Consider the following 23,625-nt stretch of genomic DNA (forward strand, 5'->3'; position numbering starts at 1 on the left):
AATTACAGACCAGTGAGCCTTACGTCTGTGGTGGGTAAGCTGCTAGAAAGGATTCTAAGAGATAGGACCTATGATCATTTAGAGAATCATGGACTGATTAGGGACAGCCAGCATGGCTTTGTGAAGGGAAGATCTTGCCTCACCTGCCTGATAGGGTTCTTTGAGGAGGTGACCAGGAAGTTTGATGAGGGTAGTGCAGTAGATGTGGTCTACGTGGATTTTAGTAAGGCATTTGACAAGGTTCCGCATGGTAGGCTTCTTCAGAAGGTCAGAGGCCAAGGGATCCAGGGAGGCTTGGCCGTGTGGATTCAGAATTGGCTTGCCTGTAGAAAGCAGAGGGTTGTGGTGGAGGGAGTGCATTCGGATTGGAGGGCTGTGACTAGTGGTGTCCCACAAGGATCGGTTCTGGGACCTCTACTTTTTGTGATATTTATTAATGACTTAGATGAGGGGGTGGAAGGGTGAGTTAGCAAGTTTGCTGATGACACAAAGATCAGTGGTGTTGTGGATAGTGTGGAGGGCTGTCGAAGCTTACAGAAGGATATTGATAGGATGCAGAGCTGGGCTGAGAAGTGGCAGGTGGAGTTCAATCTGGAGAAGTGCGAGGTGGTACACTTTGGAAGGACAAATTCCAAGACGGAATACAAGGTAAATGGCAGGATTCTGGGCAGTGTAGAGGAGCAGAGGGATCTGGGGGTTCATATCCACAGATCACTGAAAGTTGTCACACAGGTGGATAGGGTAGTTAAGAAAGCTTATGGGATGTTAGTTTTCATAAATCGTGGGGTTGAGTCTAAGAGTCGCGAAGTAATGATGCAGCTTTACAAAACTCTGGTTAGACCACACTTAGAGTATTGTGTCCAGTTCTGGTTGCCTCATTATAGGAAGGATGTGGAGGCATTGGAGAGGGTGCAGAGATTTACCAGGATGCTGCCTGGATTAGAGAGTATGGATTATGAGGAGAGACTAAAGGAGCTAGGGCTTTGCTCATTGGAGAGGAGGAGGATGAGAGGAGACATGATAGAGGTATACAAAATATTAAGAGAAATAGAGTGGACAGACAGCACCTCTTTCCCAGGCACCAATGCTTAATACAAGAGGGCATGGCTTTAAGGTAATGGGGTGGGTGGGGGGGGGGGGGGGTTGGAGTTCAAGGGAGACGTCAGAGGGAGGTTTTTCACTCAGAGAGTGGTTGGTGCATGGAATGCACTGCCTGGGGTGGTGGTGGAGGCTGATACGTTGGTCAAGTTCAAAAGATTGTTAGATAAGCCTATGGAGGAATTTAAGATTGAGGGATATGTGGGAGGAAGGGGTTAGATAGTCTCAGGAGTGGTTTGAAGGTCGGCACAACATGGTGCGCCGAAGGGCCTGTATTGTGCTGTATTGTTCTATGGTTCTATAAGTGTTATTCATCAATACCATTTTATTCAATTTTGGAAAGATATTATACAAACATTAATTAAATCCATGCCATCTAATATTATAAGGGTGTTTTTTTTTTAAAAGAAAGCACACAGTCTTGTTAAATATGAACAAACTATACCTGTAAACCTGATGCCGCTAGGTACTGGATTTTGAACTTCACTCTGATTGGAGGTTTAGCTTCAGGCTCCTCTGCATCTACACTCGGTAGTCCCAGATGTGCTTTCATTACAAATTCTTTCCCTCCCTTAAGCAATTGAGCAATGATAAAACATTATCGGATATCACATATTCTAGAAAAGGTTTTTATTAAAGATAAACTCCTAAACTGTTGGATAGTTATTTCCCATACTTGTTTATATTCATTGATAAGTAACCACAGGAAAGAAAACAGATTGTGTGTTCAAGTTGTTGTGAGAAGCTGTTGGTATCTTGTGGAGTGATTTCTAAGTTGTAAGATCTTTCCAACCACTGCTTGTTTGTGGGCTGAAATTACCACAAAACTTAATTTATTTAAAAAATCCTCGGTATAAATTATACAGTTCAGAAGAATGTGTTCCTACAACAGGTTAGTGTGAACCATAGGCAGTACATGGGAGTATGAGACTGTGTTTAGCTCATTTTAGTTAGTGTCCATAACTACTGACATGGACAAAGCCGTTCCATTTACTCATAACAGCAAAGCTAAATGTTATGAAATTCTGTAGTAATAAAATTATTTCCAAGGTTTCAAATAAGCTGCATGCCATTTTCACAAAATGAATAACTGCTAATTACAGCTTTTGTTAGCTGAAGAACAATAACATAATTTTAAAGTAAATTTAACTCAGCAAAAATGAGCTAACAGGAGTGTTTAAAGGAAATTACATTGCCAGGCCACAACTCAGCAAAAATGAGCTAACAGGAGTGTTTAAAGGAAATTACATTGCCAGGCCACAGAAAAAAAGATGTGAATGGTCTGGTTCGTAGAGAGGTTTTAAGAAGCATCTTAAAGGAGAAGTGAACAAGAGTCAGAGGTTTATGATGAGGATTACTGAGCATAGAACCAAGGTAGCTGAAGCATGGCTGCCAATGGTTCAGTGATTAAAATCAACAATGCACAAAATGTCAGAATCAGGAGTGCCAAGATCTCAGTGGCTTTAGGGCTGGAAAAGGATAAAGAGGAAGGGTGGATTTGAATGGATTTAGATGGATTTGAAACAATAAGGATTTTAAATTGAGATGTTGTTATTGTGAGAAGCTGTTGATATAGTCCTGCAAGCACATGGGTAGTGGGTAACAAAACTTGGCACAAGGGAGAACAGGAGTTGCAGAGTTTTGGACGAGTTCAGCTTTACGTGGAAGATCAGAGTGTATTGGAATATCAAGTCTGAACGTAACAAAGGCATGAGTGAGGGTTCCAGAAGAAGATCAGCTGAGAAAGAGTTAAACATCGGTGAATTGATGAAATTGTAAGTGGAAAGGCCAAGTTATATCATGGACACATGGTTAGGAAGGAGTAAACCTGCATCCTTACAACTCATAACTAGGTTAAAGATAACACCAAGACTGTGAATGGTAAGGCTCAGCTTCAGTGAATGGCCAGAAAGAGGGATTAAGGATCATAGTTTGAGGTAGAACTAGAGAGAATGGCTTCAGTCTTTCAAATATTTCATCTTGTATATTAAATTCTCAGATTAGCTTTAATGATAAAAGTGACACAGTGGAGTTGCAAGGCTGCAGGTTCACTCCTTTCTCTCCCCACTGCTACTTGGCTTCCAATCTAGAATACAATGATGTGGGATGGCCCATTATTTGCAGGAAAAGCAAACATCATTGTCAGTGTGATTTTGTGAACTATTAATAGTCAGCTCAGAGTGCCAGGCATTGATATGATTCTGATCTGCCATCTGTGCTTTAATGTTACTGGAGTACAGGGTACTATAAAGAAAATAAATGGGCTGTACCATCAGAAAAACTCTCCCAGGAATCAAATGCTGAAGGAAAATATACTAAGCAGATGCTTAATGGTGTCTGTAGTTTAATTGTTTCATGTATATAGAAAAACACATAGCAGTGAATGAATACTAATACATCAATAGCTGTAGAAATGGTTAGGATTTTTTCAATAAATGCACTCAGAACAGAATAGGTTTTATTTTTTAAAAATAAGCTTTTTTAAAAAATGCATTTCCTTTTGAATCATCAATGGAAGTCATGAAACCAATAATTTATTGGGGCAACTTAATATTGAATAATTACCATAGTCATAATTTGTTCTGGCTGATGTACTTCTTACAGATCAGTAGGGACTAATAGGGAATTAGAAATATAAAGATTTTCTGAATGCAAAACTCTGGCCTGGTAGAGTTCCACAGCAGGCAGCAAAGTTGGGCCTACAGAAGTATCAAAGGCACATTTGTTTTAGACTCTTCTAGTAGGTTTCTCATCTGTCATTAATGGATGTGTTGAAATTATCCACATATAAACTGAAAGGAATTTATGTCCAAATAAATACTACTCTAATTCTGCCAGTATTGAAAGAAATACAAGTACAAATATAACAGCAAAGTTGTAATAGAAATCATTTGTGGGTATTCCATTTATCCCAGATTCACATGTGACTGTTCAGAAAAATATTTTACATTAACTTACTTTAATTGAATTCATGGACCAGATGATGGCACTGTCCGCAGGTGCCCATTCTACAGAACCTTTCATGGTGCTGAATCTTGGGGATGAAGCATCACTGGGGACAGGGATAATAATGACAACATCTGTAGCTGTAATGCGCTCCTTGAATTGTCCTTTCACCTGCAACATCATAGAGAGTCAGCCATAGAATATCCATTTCTATAATTTTTGCAAATGTATGTGGACGTAATGTAATGGCTTAAGATACAATTCACTGTCTGGAATGATACTAACCCACACAGCAGTAAGGCACACATTTTGGACTTCCAGTCCGAACCAAAACATTTTTTTTAGTTGTGTTTGTTCTGTGGAGGGTAGAAAGGAGGTTACAAGGATGTTACCAGGGCTGGAAAACTTTAGCTAGGAGGAAAGATTGAACAAGCTAGCAATGTTTTCTTTGCAATAGAGAACATCAAGGGAAGAGTGAATTGAAGTGTACAAAATTGAGTGACAGAGTAAATAGGAAAAATTCATTCCCCTTACCAAAGGGGTCAAAAACTAGGAGGCAGAAAGTTAAAGTAACTGGTAGGAAGGTTAGAGGGGAGGTGAGAAGAAAAACAAATCACAGTGGATGGTAGAGACTGAAGGTCACTGCTGGAAAGAATGGCAGAGATAGGAACCTTCAACACATCTAAACAGTACATAGATATGCATTTGAAGAGCTGTAATTTGTAGGGTTACAGAAGGTTATAGACCAAGTACCATAAATCAAGTTTGGCTTGGTAGCTGTTTGTCATCTGGCATGGATATGACGGAGAGAATGGCCTCCTTCTGTGACATGAGTTTCTATGATTTTATAATTTAGCTTAGTGCACAACTGGACTGGTACAAATGCTGTCAATCTCCCAAGGTAGGGAAGAGTAAAAATTTCAAGGCACTTGTTTCTGTTCTTCATCTAATTACCCAAGGAGGAAATTATAAGTCAGGCAACAGCAAAATGCAATGTCTTGATGATGACACTACTCTTTGTTGGGAGAAGATAAAAGATCTTCAAAATGATGTGTTGGAGACATCTTTGAGATATATTTCTACATAATAGTCAAATGCACCAAAGAGGAGAAGTAAATAGAATTTAAAGTGAAAATCTCTTCACTATAGGATGCTATGCAGCTAAAGGATCTGGAACTATGCAAGTTTCTCAGTTAAATTAACACTGCAGGGTAAAAACACCACAAGGGTATCTCAGGCTATCATGAGCTTCAAAGCCAAAGGCTGGAGGCAAATTTCTTAGCCTTAAGTCTTGGCCGTTTCCACGTAGGAGGTTGGTTGAGATATTGAAACAATTGACTTGTAAATTCACAAGGCCAGGGAATAATGCAAAGTTGCAGGAGGGCGAGAGGATTAGGAGAAAGGGGGAATGAAAATACTTTATAAGAATAGATGGTTGTTTGATGATATTTCTTATGCAAACAAAATCCTACACATTGTGCTTACATATTTGTTTAAAATAACCTAAATCACCCAGTCTATTTCATTACCTTGTCTTCCTACTCATTTCCTTACCCTTGTTGTGATCTCCATTCTGCTATGTGAGTATTTCTGTAGAGCTGCTTCAACCACTATATATGGTCTGACCTGAACAGATATGTACCCAGAGTCATTTATACATTAATATGTCAATTATTTTACAATTCACTTTATATGGAATAAATGTTTTTGCACTTCGTTATGTGTATTAATATCTAGAACATTATTTTCATAGTTTACATTCCTTCCAATTTAACTTTGCAACAAAAAAAGTGAATATTGTTATAATATCTGTAAATAACTAAAAGACTAAGCTCTTCAAACAGTATTCCACAATCAGAAATCAGCTCTGTTCAGTTTTATCTTTAACTATCACCAGAAGGTGACCTAGCAACACATTATTGAAATAATGTATTCAAACAGCAATCATGTCAATTGAAGGAGCTTGAAAGTAGCTTTATAAATTTGTATAATTTATAGGTTATCTGACTGAATTATAAACTTGGCTTTTTAAAACAAGATGATTCAAGGATGAGAACATAAGTTCACTGAAGTGCCCAGTCTATCGCTCGGATGTTTCCTGAGAAACTTCCATCAAGTGTTATAATACAGGATAATACATTAATACAATTTGTCATATCTCACATGGTTGGTAACTCGATAGGACATCAGCTCAAACTCCTTGTCTGGTGGGATGAAGGAGATGACACGTTCATTTTCAAAGCGAGATAGCCGAACAGACGAATGGAATTTTATATCTTCAAAGTCCACAACATTAGCTTTTACTGCATTGGAATGGGAAAGTTAGTATTAATAAAGATCGAAACTCTCGCCTCATTTCATCTATAAATGAAATGCAAGTCGGCTTCATTTGTTTTAATAAAACAAATTTGCCAGAGAAGATGTTCAACTATTCTGGGAGGAATACCCTCTTGACTTTCATCCTCAGAGTGCATATTTATTTGAATTCAAGATTGGAAAAGTTTTAAAACATAGCACCTTTGCGTGTTGATTTCAAAATGGACACAATAAAAAAATAGAAGATTTATTTCTGGATAATTATATAATTTGGGTTTGATACTATATCCTGAAGCCCTGACATCTGTTTTAGATGGTGTTGGTGTATTTAAGCATGTGTACTGAATGTACCATGTGGTATAACATTTGATACATGGTTGTAACAGACACTGCTGTTAGTTGAGAGTTTGCTACCTTCAATAAAGTATGTACTGCTGATAGCTATTCCTCTATTTGGAATTGAAATATTATTGTCACTTGTATCGAGGTACAATGAAAAACTTGTCTTGCATACCATTCATACAAATCAGTTCATTACACAGTCCATTGAGGTAGTACAAGGTAAAAACAATACAGAATGCAGAGTAAAGTGTCACAGCTACAGAGAAAGAGCAGTGCAGGTAGACAATAAGATGCAAGGTCATAAGAAGGTAGATTGTGAGGTTAAGAGTCCATCTTATCGTACTAGGGAATCAGTCAATAGTCTTATAACAGTGGGATAGAAGCTGTCCTTGAGCCTGGTGGTACGTGCTTTCAGGCTTTTGTATCTTCTGCCTGATGGGAGAGGGGAGAAGAGAGAATGACCCGGGTGGGTGGGGTCTTTGATTATGCTGACTGCTTTACTGAGGCAGTGAGAAGTATAGACAGAGTCCCTGGAGGGGAGGCTGGTTTCAATGTTATGCTGAGCTGTGTCCACACCGCTCTGCAGTTCCTTGTGGTCCTGAGCAGAGCAGTTGCCACACCCCAAGCAGCAACTGTGAGTATTTTGCTGACAAGGAGATGCTCTGAATAAAACAACATTATATTGAATTCATTCTTAATTGCTGATGCAGAGTATAGATTGATTGCAAATACTAGTCATTGAATATGCATGTGATCTGGGTTAGGGAAAACATTTCTCCACCAGATCATCTCCCCAGGAAAAAAAAGTGCCTATCACTCAAAAGTATCAAATTACAGATTCAATACATTGTCAGTGGCAACTGAGATACAATGCTACCTTATAAGCCACAGAGTAAGATCACTAACACATTAATGATCTTTTCTAGGATTAAACATTTTTAAAAAGGTAATTGGGCAATCTCTGAAATTATGTCCAAGAGCATTATTCGCTATTTGATAGTAGAGACTTGTTTTAATCTCCACTGTATTACCCGAAATGGCAATGAAAACAGATTCAGCAGTAACTTAAAACAGACCAGGATATATAACTGAATAGGACAAAAGTAGATGCAGGGCTATAGCAATGAGTAGGATAACAAAACCACTTCAATAGGTCGCTCAGAGGCACAATGGTCTGAAAGGCTTCCATCAGTGCACACTTTTTCCATTTGGAAAAGTAACAATAAATGCTTGCAACTACACTGCCAAAAAATAAAGCGGCTTTTGTTACTTGTTAATAAAGTTGTCAAGGTCAGATAAATAGGGTCAAAGTGAACCTGGTCTGATCATTAGGTCATTCTCAGGGCTCCAGCCATTTTCCACCATTGAGCCTGTGTACTTACTTGGATTCTGGTTGAAAAGAGCATTGTCATTAAAACACAAGCTGACTTCAGGCATCCCACTCAGGCAGCAATTTATCAGAATTTGCCCCAGAATCTCACTGTGCACCACAGAGCCACGTGTATTTACCTGCAAAAATTCAAAGTTTCAGAAAGGTCCTCAAGTTCTTCACAAAAGTTTTACTATTTAATCTGTAGCTCTAATTTTGCTTATATGTGCTATAATGCAGCATGTGACAACTTCCACTTCTCCAACCATACAACTTCAGGAAATGCAAGGAGGACAACAACCTTCCCTGGTTTATGATGTAGAATTATGCTGATATCATAGCACAGAAAAACATTTATTATGCCTACCATTTTAGTACCAACCCCAAAATTATGGGGAAACATGCAGGCTCCATATCAACTAACAGATGCACAAAGTAAGCAGAAACAGTCCCGATAAAAAACTCTTTGTGGAAAACTGTATGAGAAACTGTCCTGAACTCGTCCTTATTTTCTCTCTCTGGCCCATTTTACATCCAAGTTGATACTACCTCCCTAATTCTCAGCCTTTAATCATCTTAAATATTCCCATGTGTGACACCACACACTGCAAGGTGGTCAATATGTATTGTCACATACTACAGCAATACTACCATTCTTCTTCCTTTCATACCCATCTGTTCCTCAGAAATGAATGTGTTTATTGTCGCTGCCAGTTTATGATTATGCAAGTTTCATAAGATCATAAGATATATGAGAATAGGAGCAGAAGGTCATATGGTAGCTAGAGTGTTCCACCATTAGGAAAGATTATAGCTGATCTGCTTCTAATTCCCTCCATTTATTTTCATTTACTGCATGCATGCACTGTGTTTTGGTATTTCACAACTTCTTTCCTTTTTTTCATTCAATTTATTTCCCTTTCTTCCCTGCTTGTAATGGATTGATTTGATTTTCCTTATCCATTCTCCTGATTATCATGTTATTGTTTGTGGTAAATTCTTGAGCTTTGCACATTTCTCTCACTGTGTGTCCTGCTCTCAAAACTTTGAATGGCTCTTCCAATTGTTCATCTTAACACATCATTGGCTTCCTTTCAGTGGCAACTTAAGCTATCCTTGCTGTATATCTTGCATCTTCCACAGAATTGTTATCAATACCACAAAAAATAACATTACCCCTTAGCTATGCACTGAACACACTAATCTCCCTATCATTCTGGCATGTGGCTGGGTATAATAAACCATTAAGCTCTTGCTCCTAAACAGGCTTCCTAATCTCCTAAACTTCTTTGGAAGATTTGAGAACTTGTGTTGACTTGCCACAGTGCTAAGAGGTTAGATAGGGCAAAATTTGTTAAGCACATCCAGGAAAGCTTTCTCACGCAATATTTAAATGGCCTACTAGAGAGGGGGCAACATTCAATTCCTATTGGGAAATGAGGCTAGGCAAGTGACTGAAGTGTCATTTGGGGAGTTGTATGGGACCTGTGACCATAATTTTATTAGTTTTAAAATAGTTATGGAAAAAGATAAGACAGTCTACAAGTTGAAGATTGGGTCAAAGATAATTTTGATGGCATTAGACAGGATCTTGCAAAGACTGGTTGGGAGAGGCTGTTAGCAGGTAAAGGGATGTCTGACAAGTGGGAGGCTATTAAAAGTGAGGGAGGGAGAGTTCAGAGCCAACATGTTCCTGTTAGAGTGAAGGGTAAAGCAGGCAGGATTAGGGAACCCTGGTTGATGAGGGATATTAAAGGCTCTGGTCAAGAAAAGGAGGCGCATGTCAGGTATAGGCAGGGGGAGAAGTGATCAAAGAGTACACTTAAGAAGGAAATCAGGAAGGCAAAGGGGGATAGGAGATATCCTTGACAGATAAGATAAAAGGAGAATCTGAAGAGATTCTACAAGTATACTAAGAGCAAAAGGGTAACTAGGGAGAGAATAGGTCCCCTGAAGGATCAGTGTGGCCATCTATGCATGGAGCCACAGAAGATGGGCAAGGTCTTAAATGAATACTTCTGGTCTGAATTTACCTTGGAGAAAGTCATGAAAGCTAAGGAATTCAAGGAAGAGAACAGTGATGTTCTGAGACAAATAGATATTATGAAAGGTTAGGTGTTAGCAGTCCTGAAGCACAAAGGTGGATAATTCCCTGCAGCCTGACCAAGTGTATCCTAGGACATTGTAGGAAGCAAGGGAAGAAATTGCTGGGGTCCTGGCAGAGATTTTATATCCCTCCTTAGCAATAGGTGAGGTACTGGAAGACTGGAGAGTGGCTAATGTTGTGGCTTTATTTAAGAAGGGCTGCAGGGACAAGCCAGGGAACTACAGGCCAGTGAGTCTAACATCGGCAGTGGGAAATTTACTGGGAGGGATTCTGAGAGACAGGATCTACCTGTATTTGAAAAGGCAAGGACAGATTAGGGATATTCAGCATGGTTTTGTGTGTGAGAAATGGTGTTTCACAAATTTAATGGTTTTTTTTTTGCGATGACCAAGAAAATCGATGAACCCAGGATCTTCATGGACTTTAGAAAGACTTTTGGCAAGGTTCCGCATGATAGCCTGGCTCAGAAGGTGAGATACATGGGATCTAGGTAAGCTAGCCAATTGGATACAAAATTGGCTTAGCGGAAGGAGTCAGAGGGTGGGAATGGAGGGTTGTTTTTCTGATTGGAGGCCTGTGCCCAGTGGTGTTCTGCAGGGATCGGTGCTGGGTCTTATTTTGTTTGTCATATATATTAATGATTTGGATGAGAATGTAGATCCCATGATTAAGTTTGCAAATGACACTAAGATTGGGTGTGGTGGACAGTGAAGAAGGTTGTCTAATATTACAACAGGATCTAGATCAAATGGGAAAGTGGGCAAAGGAATGGCAGATGGATTAAACTCAGACAAGTGCAAAGTGGTGCATTTTAGGAAGTTAAACCAGGGATTGACTTGCACAGTAAATGACAGGGCCCTGCGAAGTGGTGTAGAACAGAGGAACCGAAGGGCACAAGTACATACCTCTCTGAAAGTGGCGACACAGGTAGAGAAGGCAGTGTTTGGCATGCTCGCCTTCATCAGATGGGGCATTGAGTACAAGAGTTGGGATGTCATATTACAGCTGTACAAGATGTTTGTGAGATTGCATCTGGAACACTGCGTGCAGTTCTGGTCACCACACCATAGAAAGGATGTAATTAAGCTAGGAAGGGTGCAGAAAAAATTCACAAGGGTGTTGCTGGGACTGGAGGACTGGAGTTATGAGAGAATGGACAGGCTGGGACTATTTTCCCCGGCGAAAAGGAGGCTGAGGAGTGACCTTATAGAGGTCTATAAAGTCATAACATGGATTTTCACAGATAACGTGGATTTTCAGTCTTTTTCCCAGGGTAGGGAAATCTAAAGCTAGAGACCATTGGTTTAAGGTGAGAGGGGAAAGCTTTTAAGGAGACCTGAGGAGCAAGTTTTTCCACACAGAGGACGGTGGGTATATGGAACGAGGAGTAGGTGGTAGAGGTGGGTACAATTACAAAGTTTCAAAAAGGTATTTGGACAGATTCACGGATAAGAAAGGTTTAGAGGGATTATGGGCCAAATGCAGGCACATGGGGCTAGTTCAAGAAGACACTTTGTTCAGCATGGACGAGTTGGTAAAAGGGCTCATTTCCATGCTGACTCTAAGTAGATCGTAATGATGATATTCTCCCTTCTCCACAACCTTTTCAATTTTTCCCAAAATGTTGCTTTCTGGAACAATAAAGCATTTGGAACTTTTGCATGGGTCTGCAAAAACTAGTATTCACCCTTCCAATTATGACATTTCCTTTTTCTACCAACTTCCAAACTGAATTGTTCTCAAATTTCTTACCACCCCTTCCCCCTACAAATTGACACCACCTCCACAATGTTTGGGTTCACCTCAATGCTGACCTTGAGTTCAATTAATCTCAGGTGGAGACATTTACTACAGATGTGTGTTACCTAATTTAACATTTGTCTGTTGAAGCTTCTAAAACCTGCAGGAACCACAGCTCATTGTCCCTTCCTGAGTTGCCATTCTTATTTAAACGATTTTACTGGTCGTAATCAAACTATAGTAATCAATCAAATCTTAAGTAGAAGTTCAATCACTAAAAAAAATATTCTTGCCAACTGCACATCATTTAAAATATTCAAATGCTTAAATATTAGAATATAAATTAGCCATAACGGTTAAACATGAACATTAAATATAAACAAGTTCCCCTGCACATCAGAGCAGTTTTGTTCTTTATAATTGAAACTTAGCAGACCTGGCAATGCTAGGCACAAGTTTCTATCTGTACATCTAAGATTACCTTCAAAATCGAAACTAACCAGGAAATTAATCGACTCAATGATATCCATGAAAAGTTCATTCTTTCGATATTTGATTCCTTCTGATCTCCAGGATACTGCATTGGTTACAGCAGCTGGAGGTCTAGGTGCCCCCTGCTTCAATTTGTAGCTTTCCTGTGTGATGTATCTACATCAAATCAGATAGAAGATGGAAAAGACAGACAGTATTGTAAATTTTAACATCACAATAAAAACTACATAACAACCACTTTTGTTTTAGGACCTTTAAATTTACCTCGAACCACATCCCTGAAGAAAGGTAGAGGAAGTAAAAAAGCAAGATGCAAAAAGACAATGATGGATAGGGAGAATTAGGAATAGTTTGGGTTAAGGTCTGATGGAAGAGAGGGGCTTTGATAAAAATTTGGACTGATGAGAATGGCAAAGGATTTAACTGGGACATGTTAGGATTGGTCCTGAAGTAGTTGGGCTCTGCAAGACAAAAGTTGGCAGGGATTGTTAATGTATGTGGAGCTGTGCTAGATCAATCACTGGGTGCAAATGGTAGGTGTAACATATGGGAGCAGTATCATAACATTGACTTCATTTTTCCATGTATTTTCAATGATTTTAACTGTTTCCGGGAAAGGGATGGAATTGGTGGTTCGGCAATGGTGTTTCGGATAGAGATCAAAGACAATGCTTTGGTCCTCCAAATATTTAAACAGAGGAAGTTTCTTTTTATACAGTACAGCATGTCATCAGCAGACATGGAAACAGTCACCATGTTTTCCATTGATGCTGGAAGGAAGAAGTAGGAGGGGCAAGGATGATCTTCTGACAACACTAGAGATAATAACATGGGTATGAGAAGAGGAACCATTGCCAGTGAATCTCTATGATGAGATGATGCAATCCTATCCACCTGGGTAACAGTGGAAAGACATTGAATGAGAATGGTGTGGTTGATATCTTCAAAGACTGCAGAACACTCATGCAACACAAGGAGGGACGAATTACCTTACGTACCTATGATGGCATGAATGACTTTGATTAGAGCTATTTCATTATTACAACCATGGCAGAACTTAATAGTAAGGATTCCCGCAAGGACAACTAGAAAGATGGACGTGAATTTTAGAGGCTACAACACATTTGAGTAATTTGGAATGGAATCATTTGGAAGAGAAAAGCTTTGGAAAGGAATGATTTTGAGTACTTTGGAAAGGAAAGGGGTAATTTGGGAAGCCCTACTTCTGACATTTGCACTGGACATTAGTGTGATCCCAAAACGTGGATTCAAAGTTCTCAATGCCATCCCAAATATTTAGTCTTCATTTTGAGCAGTCATGGGCCAGGGAATTGCAGCAGCCAGTGGATTCATTGCACTTTTTCTAAGGAACCTTTGAGAAAATCCTTAAAGCTCCTGTCCACCTGATATTTCTTGCCATGATGCACCTTGGACTAGAGTGTCTGGATTGCAAGTCTGGTCCCAGGCATATGAATGAGATGGCCAGCCCACCGGAGAAGAAACGTAACTAGTGCTAGAATGTTGGCCTGGTGGTTCACCTACTGTGCTATTGCATATGGAAAATTGAGGAGACAATATTGGCGACATCTCTTGAATGTTTTCATTATCAATGTTTGCATTCAATGTGAGGTGGCTCCTGGTGGTCCACATTTTCCAGGATATCATGAATCTTTATTGTCAAAGGGTAGTATTATTCAGTGGGTACGGACTGGCAGAGGACATTTGCTTACGGATGTTAAGTGTACGGCTCTTTCTCAGACACTTCAGCATGTGGGTCAACAATGACTCGAAGCTCGGACTGCAACTTGTGCATGCACAATTGTTGTCTGTTTGATGTCTGATATTTTAGGGCGATCTTGGTTCAGGGATGGATGCAATATAGGTTGAACATGTGGTAACTTCTATTAGAAGTACAGTTATATAGAAGATAAATTGAAACCAGGTGGTGGCTCAGCTGTAATACATGACTGGCACGCCCTAATTCAGAAAAACAAAAAACAAGGTTACAAAGATTGTTCCACACCATTGGAATTGAGGAAGTGGTTAAATTAACAAAATATGGACAGATTTTTTAAAAAGCAGTCAACAATAACTACTTATGTCAATAAGTAATTATATAACTCAGCCTACCAAAATGAATATACAATTAATTTTCTTTTTACAATTAATTTTAAGATAACCATTTAGATGGCAGGAAAAAAACATTCAAGTTATTTCAGAGACAAATCAATATGGATTTACCCCAAATGTTTTTTTCAGGTTTATATCCTTCTGTACCACAGTGAAACAACAGCATGCCATTTAAGCCCAGCCTGCCATTCAATAAGACCACGGTTGATCTATGTGGTAACTCCTTTTTTTTACTACATTCCTCAATAATTTTAATGAACAAATATCTGGCAAACTCGGACACAAAGTTAACAATTCACCCAGCATCATGTGTCTTTTGCAGAAGTGAGTTCATGGAATGTACTAAACATACACCAGACCTGCAGAATATACCTACTCCTGCAGGATTGTTGTTTCAGTGATCTGTGGGTAGCCAAAGTCCATAATCTCATCAAGGAGCTCATAGATTAGAATAAAATTGTCTTTTATACTCTCCTGTTCAAGATCTCCAAAATACTCAATAAAAATCTAAATAATAAAAAAGAAAAATATATATTTAGCCACATAAACAATGAAGTTGACAGCTTTGCATTACAAATCTCTTTTGGTTTAATATTTGGGATGTTGTGCAGCTTTTAAAATTCTGATAATTTTACAACATGTCAACTACCAGTAAAAATATATTTGGCCAGATACATAATGGCACAGGAAACAGATGCGAGTGGATAATATTTATTTCATTAAATTCTGGTTGGAGAATTTACTTCAATAGATGGAATGATAGGGTACTACAGCACAGAAACAGGTCCTTCGGCCTATCTAGTCCATGTGACCTGATCTTCTGCCTCGTCCCATCTACCTGCACCTGGACCATATCCCTCCAAACCCCTCCCCACCCATGTACCTATCCAAACTTCTCTTAAATGTTACAATTGAACCCGCATCTACCACTTCCGCTGGTAGCTCATTCCACACGTGCACCACCCTCTGAGTAAAGTTTCCCCTCAGATTCCCCTTAAATATTTCACCTTTCACCCTAAACTTATGTCCTCTAACTTCGAGTGTCACACAACCTGAGGGGGAAAAGCCTGCATGCGTTCACCCTATCTATACCCTTCAAAATTTTGTATACATCTATAAGATCTCACCTCATTCTCCTGCACTCCAGGGAATAAAGTCCTCACCTATTTAACCTATCCCTAAAACTCAGGTCCTCAAGTCCCAGCAACATCCTGTCAACTTCCTCTGTACTCTTTCAAGCTTATTGATATATTTCCTGTAGGTAGGTGACCAGAACTGCACACAATACTCTAAATTCAGCCTCATCATCCCAACTCTTGTACTCAATACCCTGATTGATGAAGGCCAATGTGCCAGAAGCTCTCTTTACAACCCTATCTACCTGTGACGCCACTTTCAAGGAATTATGTATTCCAAGGTCCCTTTGTTCTACTGCACACCTCAGTGCCCTACCATTCACTGTGTAAGTCCTACCCTGGTTTATCATCCAAAGTGCAACACCTCAAACTTGTCTGCATTAAATTCCATCTGCCATTTTTCAGCCCATTTTCCTAGCCGGTCAAGATCACGCTGCAAGCTTTGATAGCCTTCCTCACTGTCTACTATGCCCCCAACCTTAGTGTCATCTGCAAATTTGCTGATCCAGTTTACCACATCATCATCTAAATCAAAATAGATGATAAATGACCACAGACCCAGCACCGATCCCTGTGGCACACCACTAGTCACAGGCCTCCAGTCAGACAGACAACCATCTACTACCGCTGTCTGGCTTCTCCCACTAAGCCAATGTTGAATCTAATTGACTACTTCATCCTGAATGCCAAGGTACTTAAACTTCTGGACCAGCCTCCCATGCAGGACTTTGTCAAAAGCCTTGCTGAAGTCCATGCAGACTATGTCCACTGCCTTTCCTTCAACCGTCTTCTTGGTAACCTCCTCGAAAAACTCTCCAAGATTGGTTAGACGACCTGCCACGCACAAAGCCATGTTGACTATCCCTAATCCGGCACTGTCTATCCCAAATGTTATGTATCCTGTCCCTTAGAATACCTTCCAATAATTTACCCACAACTGACATCAGGCTCACTGGCCTATCATTTCCTGACTTATTCTTAGAGCCTTTCTTGAACAACATTAGCTATCCTCCAGTCCTCTGGCACCTCACCCATGGCTAAGGACGTTTTAAATCTCTCTGCCAGGGCACCTGCAATTTCTACACTAGCCTCCCACAAGGTCTGAGGGGACACCTCATCAGGCCTTGGGGATTTACCCACCTTCATTCGCCTCAAGACAGCCAACACCTCCTCATCTATAATCCAGATACAGTCCATGACCTTACTACTCTTTTGCCTCAGTTCTGTAGTCTGTTTCTGTCTCCAGAGTAAATATGAATGCAAAAATTCATTTAAGATCTTCCCTCTCTCTTCCAGCTCCATGCATAGATGACCATGCCGATCTTCAAGAGGGCCATTTTTGTTGCTTGCTACCCTTTTGCTCTTAATATAGTTATAGAAGCTCTTGGGATTCTCTTTCACCTTGTCTGCCAGAGCAACCTCATGAACTCTTTTTGCCCTCCTGATTTCTCTCTTAAGTGTTCTCCTGCAATTTCTTATACTCATCGGGCACCTCATTTGATCCCAACTGCCTCTTCCCGACATGCGCCACCTTCTTTTTCTTTACTAGGGCCTCCATATCCCTCAATAACCAAGGTTGCCTAATCCTGTTAGCCTTGCCTTTTATTCCAACAGGAACATACAGATTCTGCACTCTCAATATTTCACTTTTGAAAGCCTCCCACTTACCAAGCATCTCTTGAGGAAAACAGCCTATCCCAGTCCATGCCTGCCAGATCCCTCCTGATGCCATCAAAATTGGCCTTAATCCAATTTAGAACCTCCAACTGTGGACCAGTCCTATCCTTCTCCATACTAGGTGCCAATTCTTTTGCAAGAGGTGCTGGAGCCAAGGCAATTGAGGAGCACATTGTGTCCCCTACCTGACCAGGACTCAAAGTAACCAGCTCTCAATTCTGACTTCTGGTACCTTGGGATACATTAGGGAAGGAATGGGGGTGGGGAGGGGAGTGGTGGAGAGGGGGGGGATGATGGAGGGTGGAGGGGGGTGGTGAAAGATAGGAGATGCAGCAAATTCCCCTGTGTTGGATTCTGTATAAGACATCCAAAACACTGATTCTTCGACTGAAAGCCAGAGGTTGATTTTACTTGTTGCCCATTCTCCAGCTCTGGCCACCAGCAGACTTGGAAAATTTGATCCAGATCCAATCCAGTGTCAGATTGCTCTAAAAGTGACAGTTCATCTCGGATCAACAAGTCACCAATATCCAGGAACCGGCGGACAGAGCAATGTGGTCTCTGGAGAACTCACGGGAGATCCAGGGAAATTCTGTGAAAGTCAAATTCTTCACCAGCAACTTGTCAATTTCAACAGGTATAGGTTGCAATATCAAGACATTGCATCCTCTTCGTGAGTTGTCCTGGCTTTTTTTTTAGATAATAATTACAGCCAGCATTTGAGACAACAGTATTTTTTGTTGGAAAAAAAGGACACCAAAATAACAGGTTCCAACATCGCTTCTTACACCAGCACAGATAAGCAACATATTTATCAGAGGCACTGCTTCAAGGCGGTGGGATCCATGAAGGATCCCCACCATTCGGGTCATGCCCTCTTCGCACGGCTACTGTCAGGCAGGAGGTAGAGAAGCCTGAAGTCCACCACCACTAGGTTCAGGAACACCTACTTTCCTACGATCCTTCAGGTTCTTGAACCCACCTGCACAACCCTAACCCTACATCAGCAATGGAACACTACGGATTAAGGTCTTGTTTTTACACAGTCCTTTTCTTCCCCCACTGTATGGTATAATTTTATGTATAATTTATATACAATTTATATTCTGTGTGCTGTCTGTACTTGTGTGCCTGTGATGCTGTTGCAAATTTTTCCATTGTATGGTACCTCACCGTACCTGTGTACATAATAATAAACTTGACAGGTTGCATCTGAGGTTGAACGTACCTAAAGGTTAGGGGCCCTCTTCCCCATGAGTGCAGCCTGCCAGAGAGTAAGGAAAGTCCTTCCCTCATTTAACCAAATCTCTTTGAGGCAAAATCTGGCACCGCTGCCACCCATGTCTTTTCGCTCACCTCATGCGCAAGGGTTTTCCATAAGTGCTTGGTGACACCATGACTCGAGTTGCACTTCCTGCTAGAAGCAAATACTTTTTATCCATTGTTTAGAGTCATGAATGGGACAAGGGTTGGGCGGGTGGAAGAGCAGAAAGAACAAGTTCCTCTGAAGTGCAGCTGAGTAAGAAAACTTTGGGAATACCGCAGTTTATAATTGACCTCACAGTGGGTTCTTGAGTTGTTAGGAGTCACTGACCAATCTCTGTATCACCTAAAGCAGTTTATTGAAATCATTAGAGTCAGTCACAACTCTCCTCCCCAATAGTGCAATGCAAACAAAAAGAGGGAAAATAGTTGTATTAAAGTTTATTCTTTTATGAAAAAGATAATTTTTTACTTCAATGCACAAAGGATTGTTTTTTTTAAAATTAGTTGAGATGAACCTTCTGAGAACTAAATAATTTGGCCATGTAGTGCAGAAAAGTGTAGGTGTACTTTCAAGAACTGAATGTACCACGTGGATTTCTGGTAATTTGCTGCATTAGATATTGCCTTTAGTCGAAAGGTTATTACCTTCAATTAAGGGTGCTTCACCTCTTGCTTTTCAAGCAGGAACACAAAAGACACCACAGACACTATGCTGGCAATGTGGATAGAATCTTGCTTGACAGAGTAGCAGGACAGCGATGTGGTATAACTAAAATAGAGAAAAGTAGAGGAGTGCGGATGACAGGCAGTGGATGTGGCAGGTAGTTGGCATGCTCAAGAGTTATGGTGGACTCAGGCCAACATCCACACCACTGTCATTGAGGCCACTTTAAGAAAACAGTTGGCTCCGTTGAGCATGCCATGTTGTCTGCATGCCAGACACTAAGCATCCCCAAATAAACACTCTATTCTGAGTTCTGTTACAGGAAGAGATTACCAGGCTGACAAAGGAAAACGTTTACAGATATACTCAAGGTTTCCTTGAAAAAATGCAACATGTGATTGAATTTGAAGGCAGAATACAAGGTTAATGGCAGGGCTCTTAGCAGTGTGGAGGAACAGATAGATCTTGGGGTCCACATCCATAGACCCCTCAAGGTTGCCACGCAGGTTGATAGGGTTATTAAGAAGGCGTATGGTGTGTTGGCCTTCATTAGTCGGGGTATTGAGTTCAAGAGCCGTGAGGTAACAATTCAGCTCTATAGAACTCTGATTAGACCACACTCGGAGTATTGTGTTCAGTTCTGGTGGCCTCATTATAGGAAGGATGTGCAAGCTTTAGAGAGGGTGCAGAGGAGGTTTACCAGGATGCTGCCTGGATTGGAGAGCGTGTCATCTTATGAGGATAGGTTGAGCGAGCTAGGGCTTTTCTCTTTGGAGAGGAGGAGGATGTGAGGTTCCTTGATAGGATGTCTACAAGATGATAAGAGGCATAGATCGAGTGGACAGTCAGAGACTTTTCCCAGGGCAAAAATGGCTAACATGAGGGGGCATAATTTTAAGGTGATTGGAGGAAGGTACAAGGGGGATGTCAGAGGTAAGGTTTTTTTTAAACACAGAGACAATGGTAGGTGCGTGGAACACACTGCCAGCAGAGGTTGTGGGGGCAGATACATTAGGGACATTTAAGAGACTTAGATAGCCACATGAATGAGAGAGAAATGGAGGGCTATGCAGGAGGGAAGGGTTAGATAGATCTTAGAGCAGGATAAAATGTCAGCATGACATCGTGGGCCAAAGGCCCTGTACTGTGCTGTAATGTTCTATGGGTACCCCATCCCATGACCACTCAAAGTGGAGAAGGTGCATTCAAGATGATACTGAGAACTTCAAGTCCATACACTGGGAACACAGTTTAAGACTTGTACACTTTACTAAAGGGGTTAAACAATGCACACAACACAGCTTTTCTTTAAGGCAATAAATCCATACAAACCATTAAATGATGAAAGAAATGCACCATCAGGCAACCCCTGCTCCACCTGTTGAAGAGTCTGGGGTTTCCATGTTGGCTTATCATCACCTCAAAACCCACAAAACCAGAGTGGAAGCAAGTCATCCTCAAGGGATTGCCAAAGAAGATGATCTTTAAGATCTAAATTGTACCATATGGTATGATTTTTGATTCCCTATCTTGCCATTCACTGCTATTGGTGCGATTTACTGCCTTAAGTAAAGGATGGTCTGCTGATAGCTCAGCTTATGTTATTTGCTTTTTAAAGCAGCAACACAAAACAAAATGTACAAACTCCAAATGTAGCATCATACATGACAGGTAGTTGACTATTCACTATTGGACTGGCAATACTTACAATTGGCTTACTTGGTCACTTCCGAACTTCAAAGTCTTTCCTAAAATCTATTTCTTGAACAATTTTAGCTAGTCACTTCTTCCATTCCCCTTCCTTTCCCAGCTCAGGCCTGATCCCCGTTGTTCCCATTGATACCGGGGGTTATACAGGTGCAAGTAGTTGATATATTGACATACAATTATTAAATCATTTAAAATCCAATATTAAACTTCAGTGAGATGCTGCACTTCCCTCATTTGCTAAAATTCTGCAGTATAATTCCTAAAGCTCACTCTCTATGTTGTGCAAAATTGTTTCTAGCAACATGGTCATGAATCACTCTTATTCACATTATAAGAATTTATTTTCTTAGGGAAAACTGTTTGCCTCCATTGTTGCTATTCAATAGACTCTCATTGAAACATGAACAGATCAAAATATTTCAGTTAAACTGAGCAAAAATTGACCTCAGGTGACATTGAAGGAACAGCTGGTTTGGATTAAATTATATGCGACTTTCATTTCAATGTCATGGACAAAAGCCCAACAACCCAATTTTCAAACTGTTCCACGATTCAGATAGAGACCCCTATGGAAACTAATCAGACATAATTTTTGAAAGATCCAATTTTTTTTGCATGTTTTTTTTAATTAAAAAAAGCTAACAGCAAAAGTAATAAATGTCAGTCATTAGACAAATATAATCATTTGATTATATGTGGACATTTGGACAACTGGACAAATGGAAATTGGCTGCCTTGTACCAGAACATTTTTGAACGCAGGAACAAAGATTAATAAACCAAATTCATGTTTCATGAAGATATTCTCTAACATTTAAATTTATCAGAACAAACTACCCCAAGACACTTAAAGTTCGAAAAAGAAAGAAAGGCAAGTTTTGTTAATTTAACATCCTTCACACTCAGGATAACCAAAGGGGCTTCACAACTAATGGATAACTATTGATGCAGATCATATAAGCAAGCAAATGAATCTCTCCATAGGGGACTGTTAATAAGGAATTGCATTATTAAATTATCCACACTCATCAGTTGACTTTCAGAATTTGATTCCAACTTTGTGCCAAATGCCATTAAACATTTAAAGGAAATTCTCTGAATTACATTACAATTAGTAATTTATAAAGGGAAATTAAACTCATCAATGCAACGGAGGAAGACAATGTATAAAGTCCAAATTTCTAATCAATTCAGCTGTGTAAATAAGGGCACATCAGTCAATGCAAGGCAGTGTAACCATAGATATTAATCATTACCTTCTAGAACTAACTAAGAATGGCATTGATTAACTATATTAACCAACTTCTTTTTTGAAACAGTATGTTTAGATCACTGTGGTTTTTTTAATCATAATAACTTGGGGAAAAACAAGTGTCTCCATAAACAGTCTCCAGTACCGAGGTACTGAATTACAACAATCTGTTAAACAACTGCTTCATAATTTCTGCCCCTACTAGTGAGATATAGTTGATTAAAACTGATACATGTCAACTAGTTGGTTACATCAGTTGGAGTTATTACTCAGTAGCTCATACATGGCAAACCACACTTCATATCATGTAATCTATAAACACAACCAACTTTTCAAAATGTTATCCAAGAATAGGGTATATATGGCTAGGTTCTGGGGATTATAAACAAATATTTCAAGTCGTCAGACGATAGAGACCAGGGCAACTGATTATAGGTGAAACCTGCATCAGGTGTGGAGGAGAAAGAAGATCAGTAAGGCACTAGATTTTATTAAAAAGTACATATGAAGACTTGTTTTCTTTTACAATTAGCTGAACAGAGCATACAAAGTGCTGAAGTTACTCGTATTCCATCTCTAGGGCCATGTGTATACCTCTAATTTATCATCAGATGTTAATATCTGAGAGGGCAAGGGAAATTACATCATTTCTTGAAGTTTGAGGCAATACTCAAGTAGGTGGAACCCATTTTCTTTTTTCAAAAGAGAGAAGAAGTCTGGCCTGACTTAAGTACCAGCTTAAAAAAATAAAATGATCTTGTTTTGCACAAATGAAAAATTGGAAAGGAGAAATTATCAATTATTTTCCACCTTTCTTATATGCAAACAGTTAAAAGCTTTGACCTCTAAATTACTAGGAAAGGCACCTGCAGCACATAATATAAAGTCATTCAGGAAATAATTCTGAGCACTTTCTGAAAGTGAAGGAATTGAGAAAAATTATGAAAGAAACAAAAATTTAGAGTAAAGAGGTAGATTTTCTGTAATTAAATACCTTTTCCCCTTAAGCTTTTATGAAATTAAAATTTTGGAATTCAGAGGCCTGAAGTCCCATACCACCAGGTTCAAGAACAGCTACTTCCCTTCAACCATTTGGTTCTTGAACAGGCAAAACCCTAATCACTACAGTTTAGCAATACTAATGAGCACTTTGCTCTAAAATAGACTTTTTTTTGTTCTTATTGTGTTCTTTTTTGCAAGAATTGTGTATAATTTATTCTTAATTTATGTTTTTGTTGTGAATGCTGCTTATATGATGCCTTGTGCCTGTGATGCTGCTGCAAGCAAGTTTTTCATTGCACCTGTGCATACGTGTACTTGTGCATATGACAATAAACTCGACTATGACTTTGAGATTAACATTTAAGTGGAAAAGAACCTC

At 39.8% G+C, this 23,625-nt stretch overlaps 1 protein-coding gene across 3 annotated transcripts in view; it reads right to left on the bottom strand.

Moving 5' to 3' along the window:
* The window catches only part of LOC127568622 (AP-1 complex subunit mu-1-like), a 34,718-nt gene that overhangs the window by 3,695 nt on the left and 7,398 nt on the right, over nucleotides 1-23,625 (bottom strand). For all 3 annotated transcript variants that reach the window (XM_052012593.1, XM_052012594.1, XM_052012595.1), the window contains exons 4-10: nucleotides 14,917-15,047; nucleotides 12,419-12,566; nucleotides 8,085-8,211; nucleotides 6,208-6,347; nucleotides 5,599-5,670; nucleotides 4,057-4,215; nucleotides 1,544-1,669 (exon numbers count right to left, since the gene is read on the bottom strand). In XM_052012593.1, coding sequence (XP_051868553.1) covers nucleotides 1,544-1,669; nucleotides 4,057-4,215; nucleotides 5,599-5,670; nucleotides 6,208-6,347; nucleotides 8,085-8,211; nucleotides 12,419-12,566; nucleotides 14,917-15,047 — 903 coding nt within the window. The remainder of the gene's footprint in view (nucleotides 1-1,543; nucleotides 1,670-4,056; nucleotides 4,216-5,598; nucleotides 5,671-6,207; nucleotides 6,348-8,084; nucleotides 8,212-12,418; nucleotides 12,567-14,916; nucleotides 15,048-23,625) is intronic.

This window comes from Pristis pectinata, chromosome 3, assembly GCF_009764475.1.
Source record: "Pristis pectinata isolate sPriPec2 chromosome 3, sPriPec2.1.pri, whole genome shotgun sequence".
NCBI lineage: Eukaryota > Metazoa > Chordata > Chondrichthyes > Rhinopristiformes > Pristidae > Pristis > Pristis pectinata.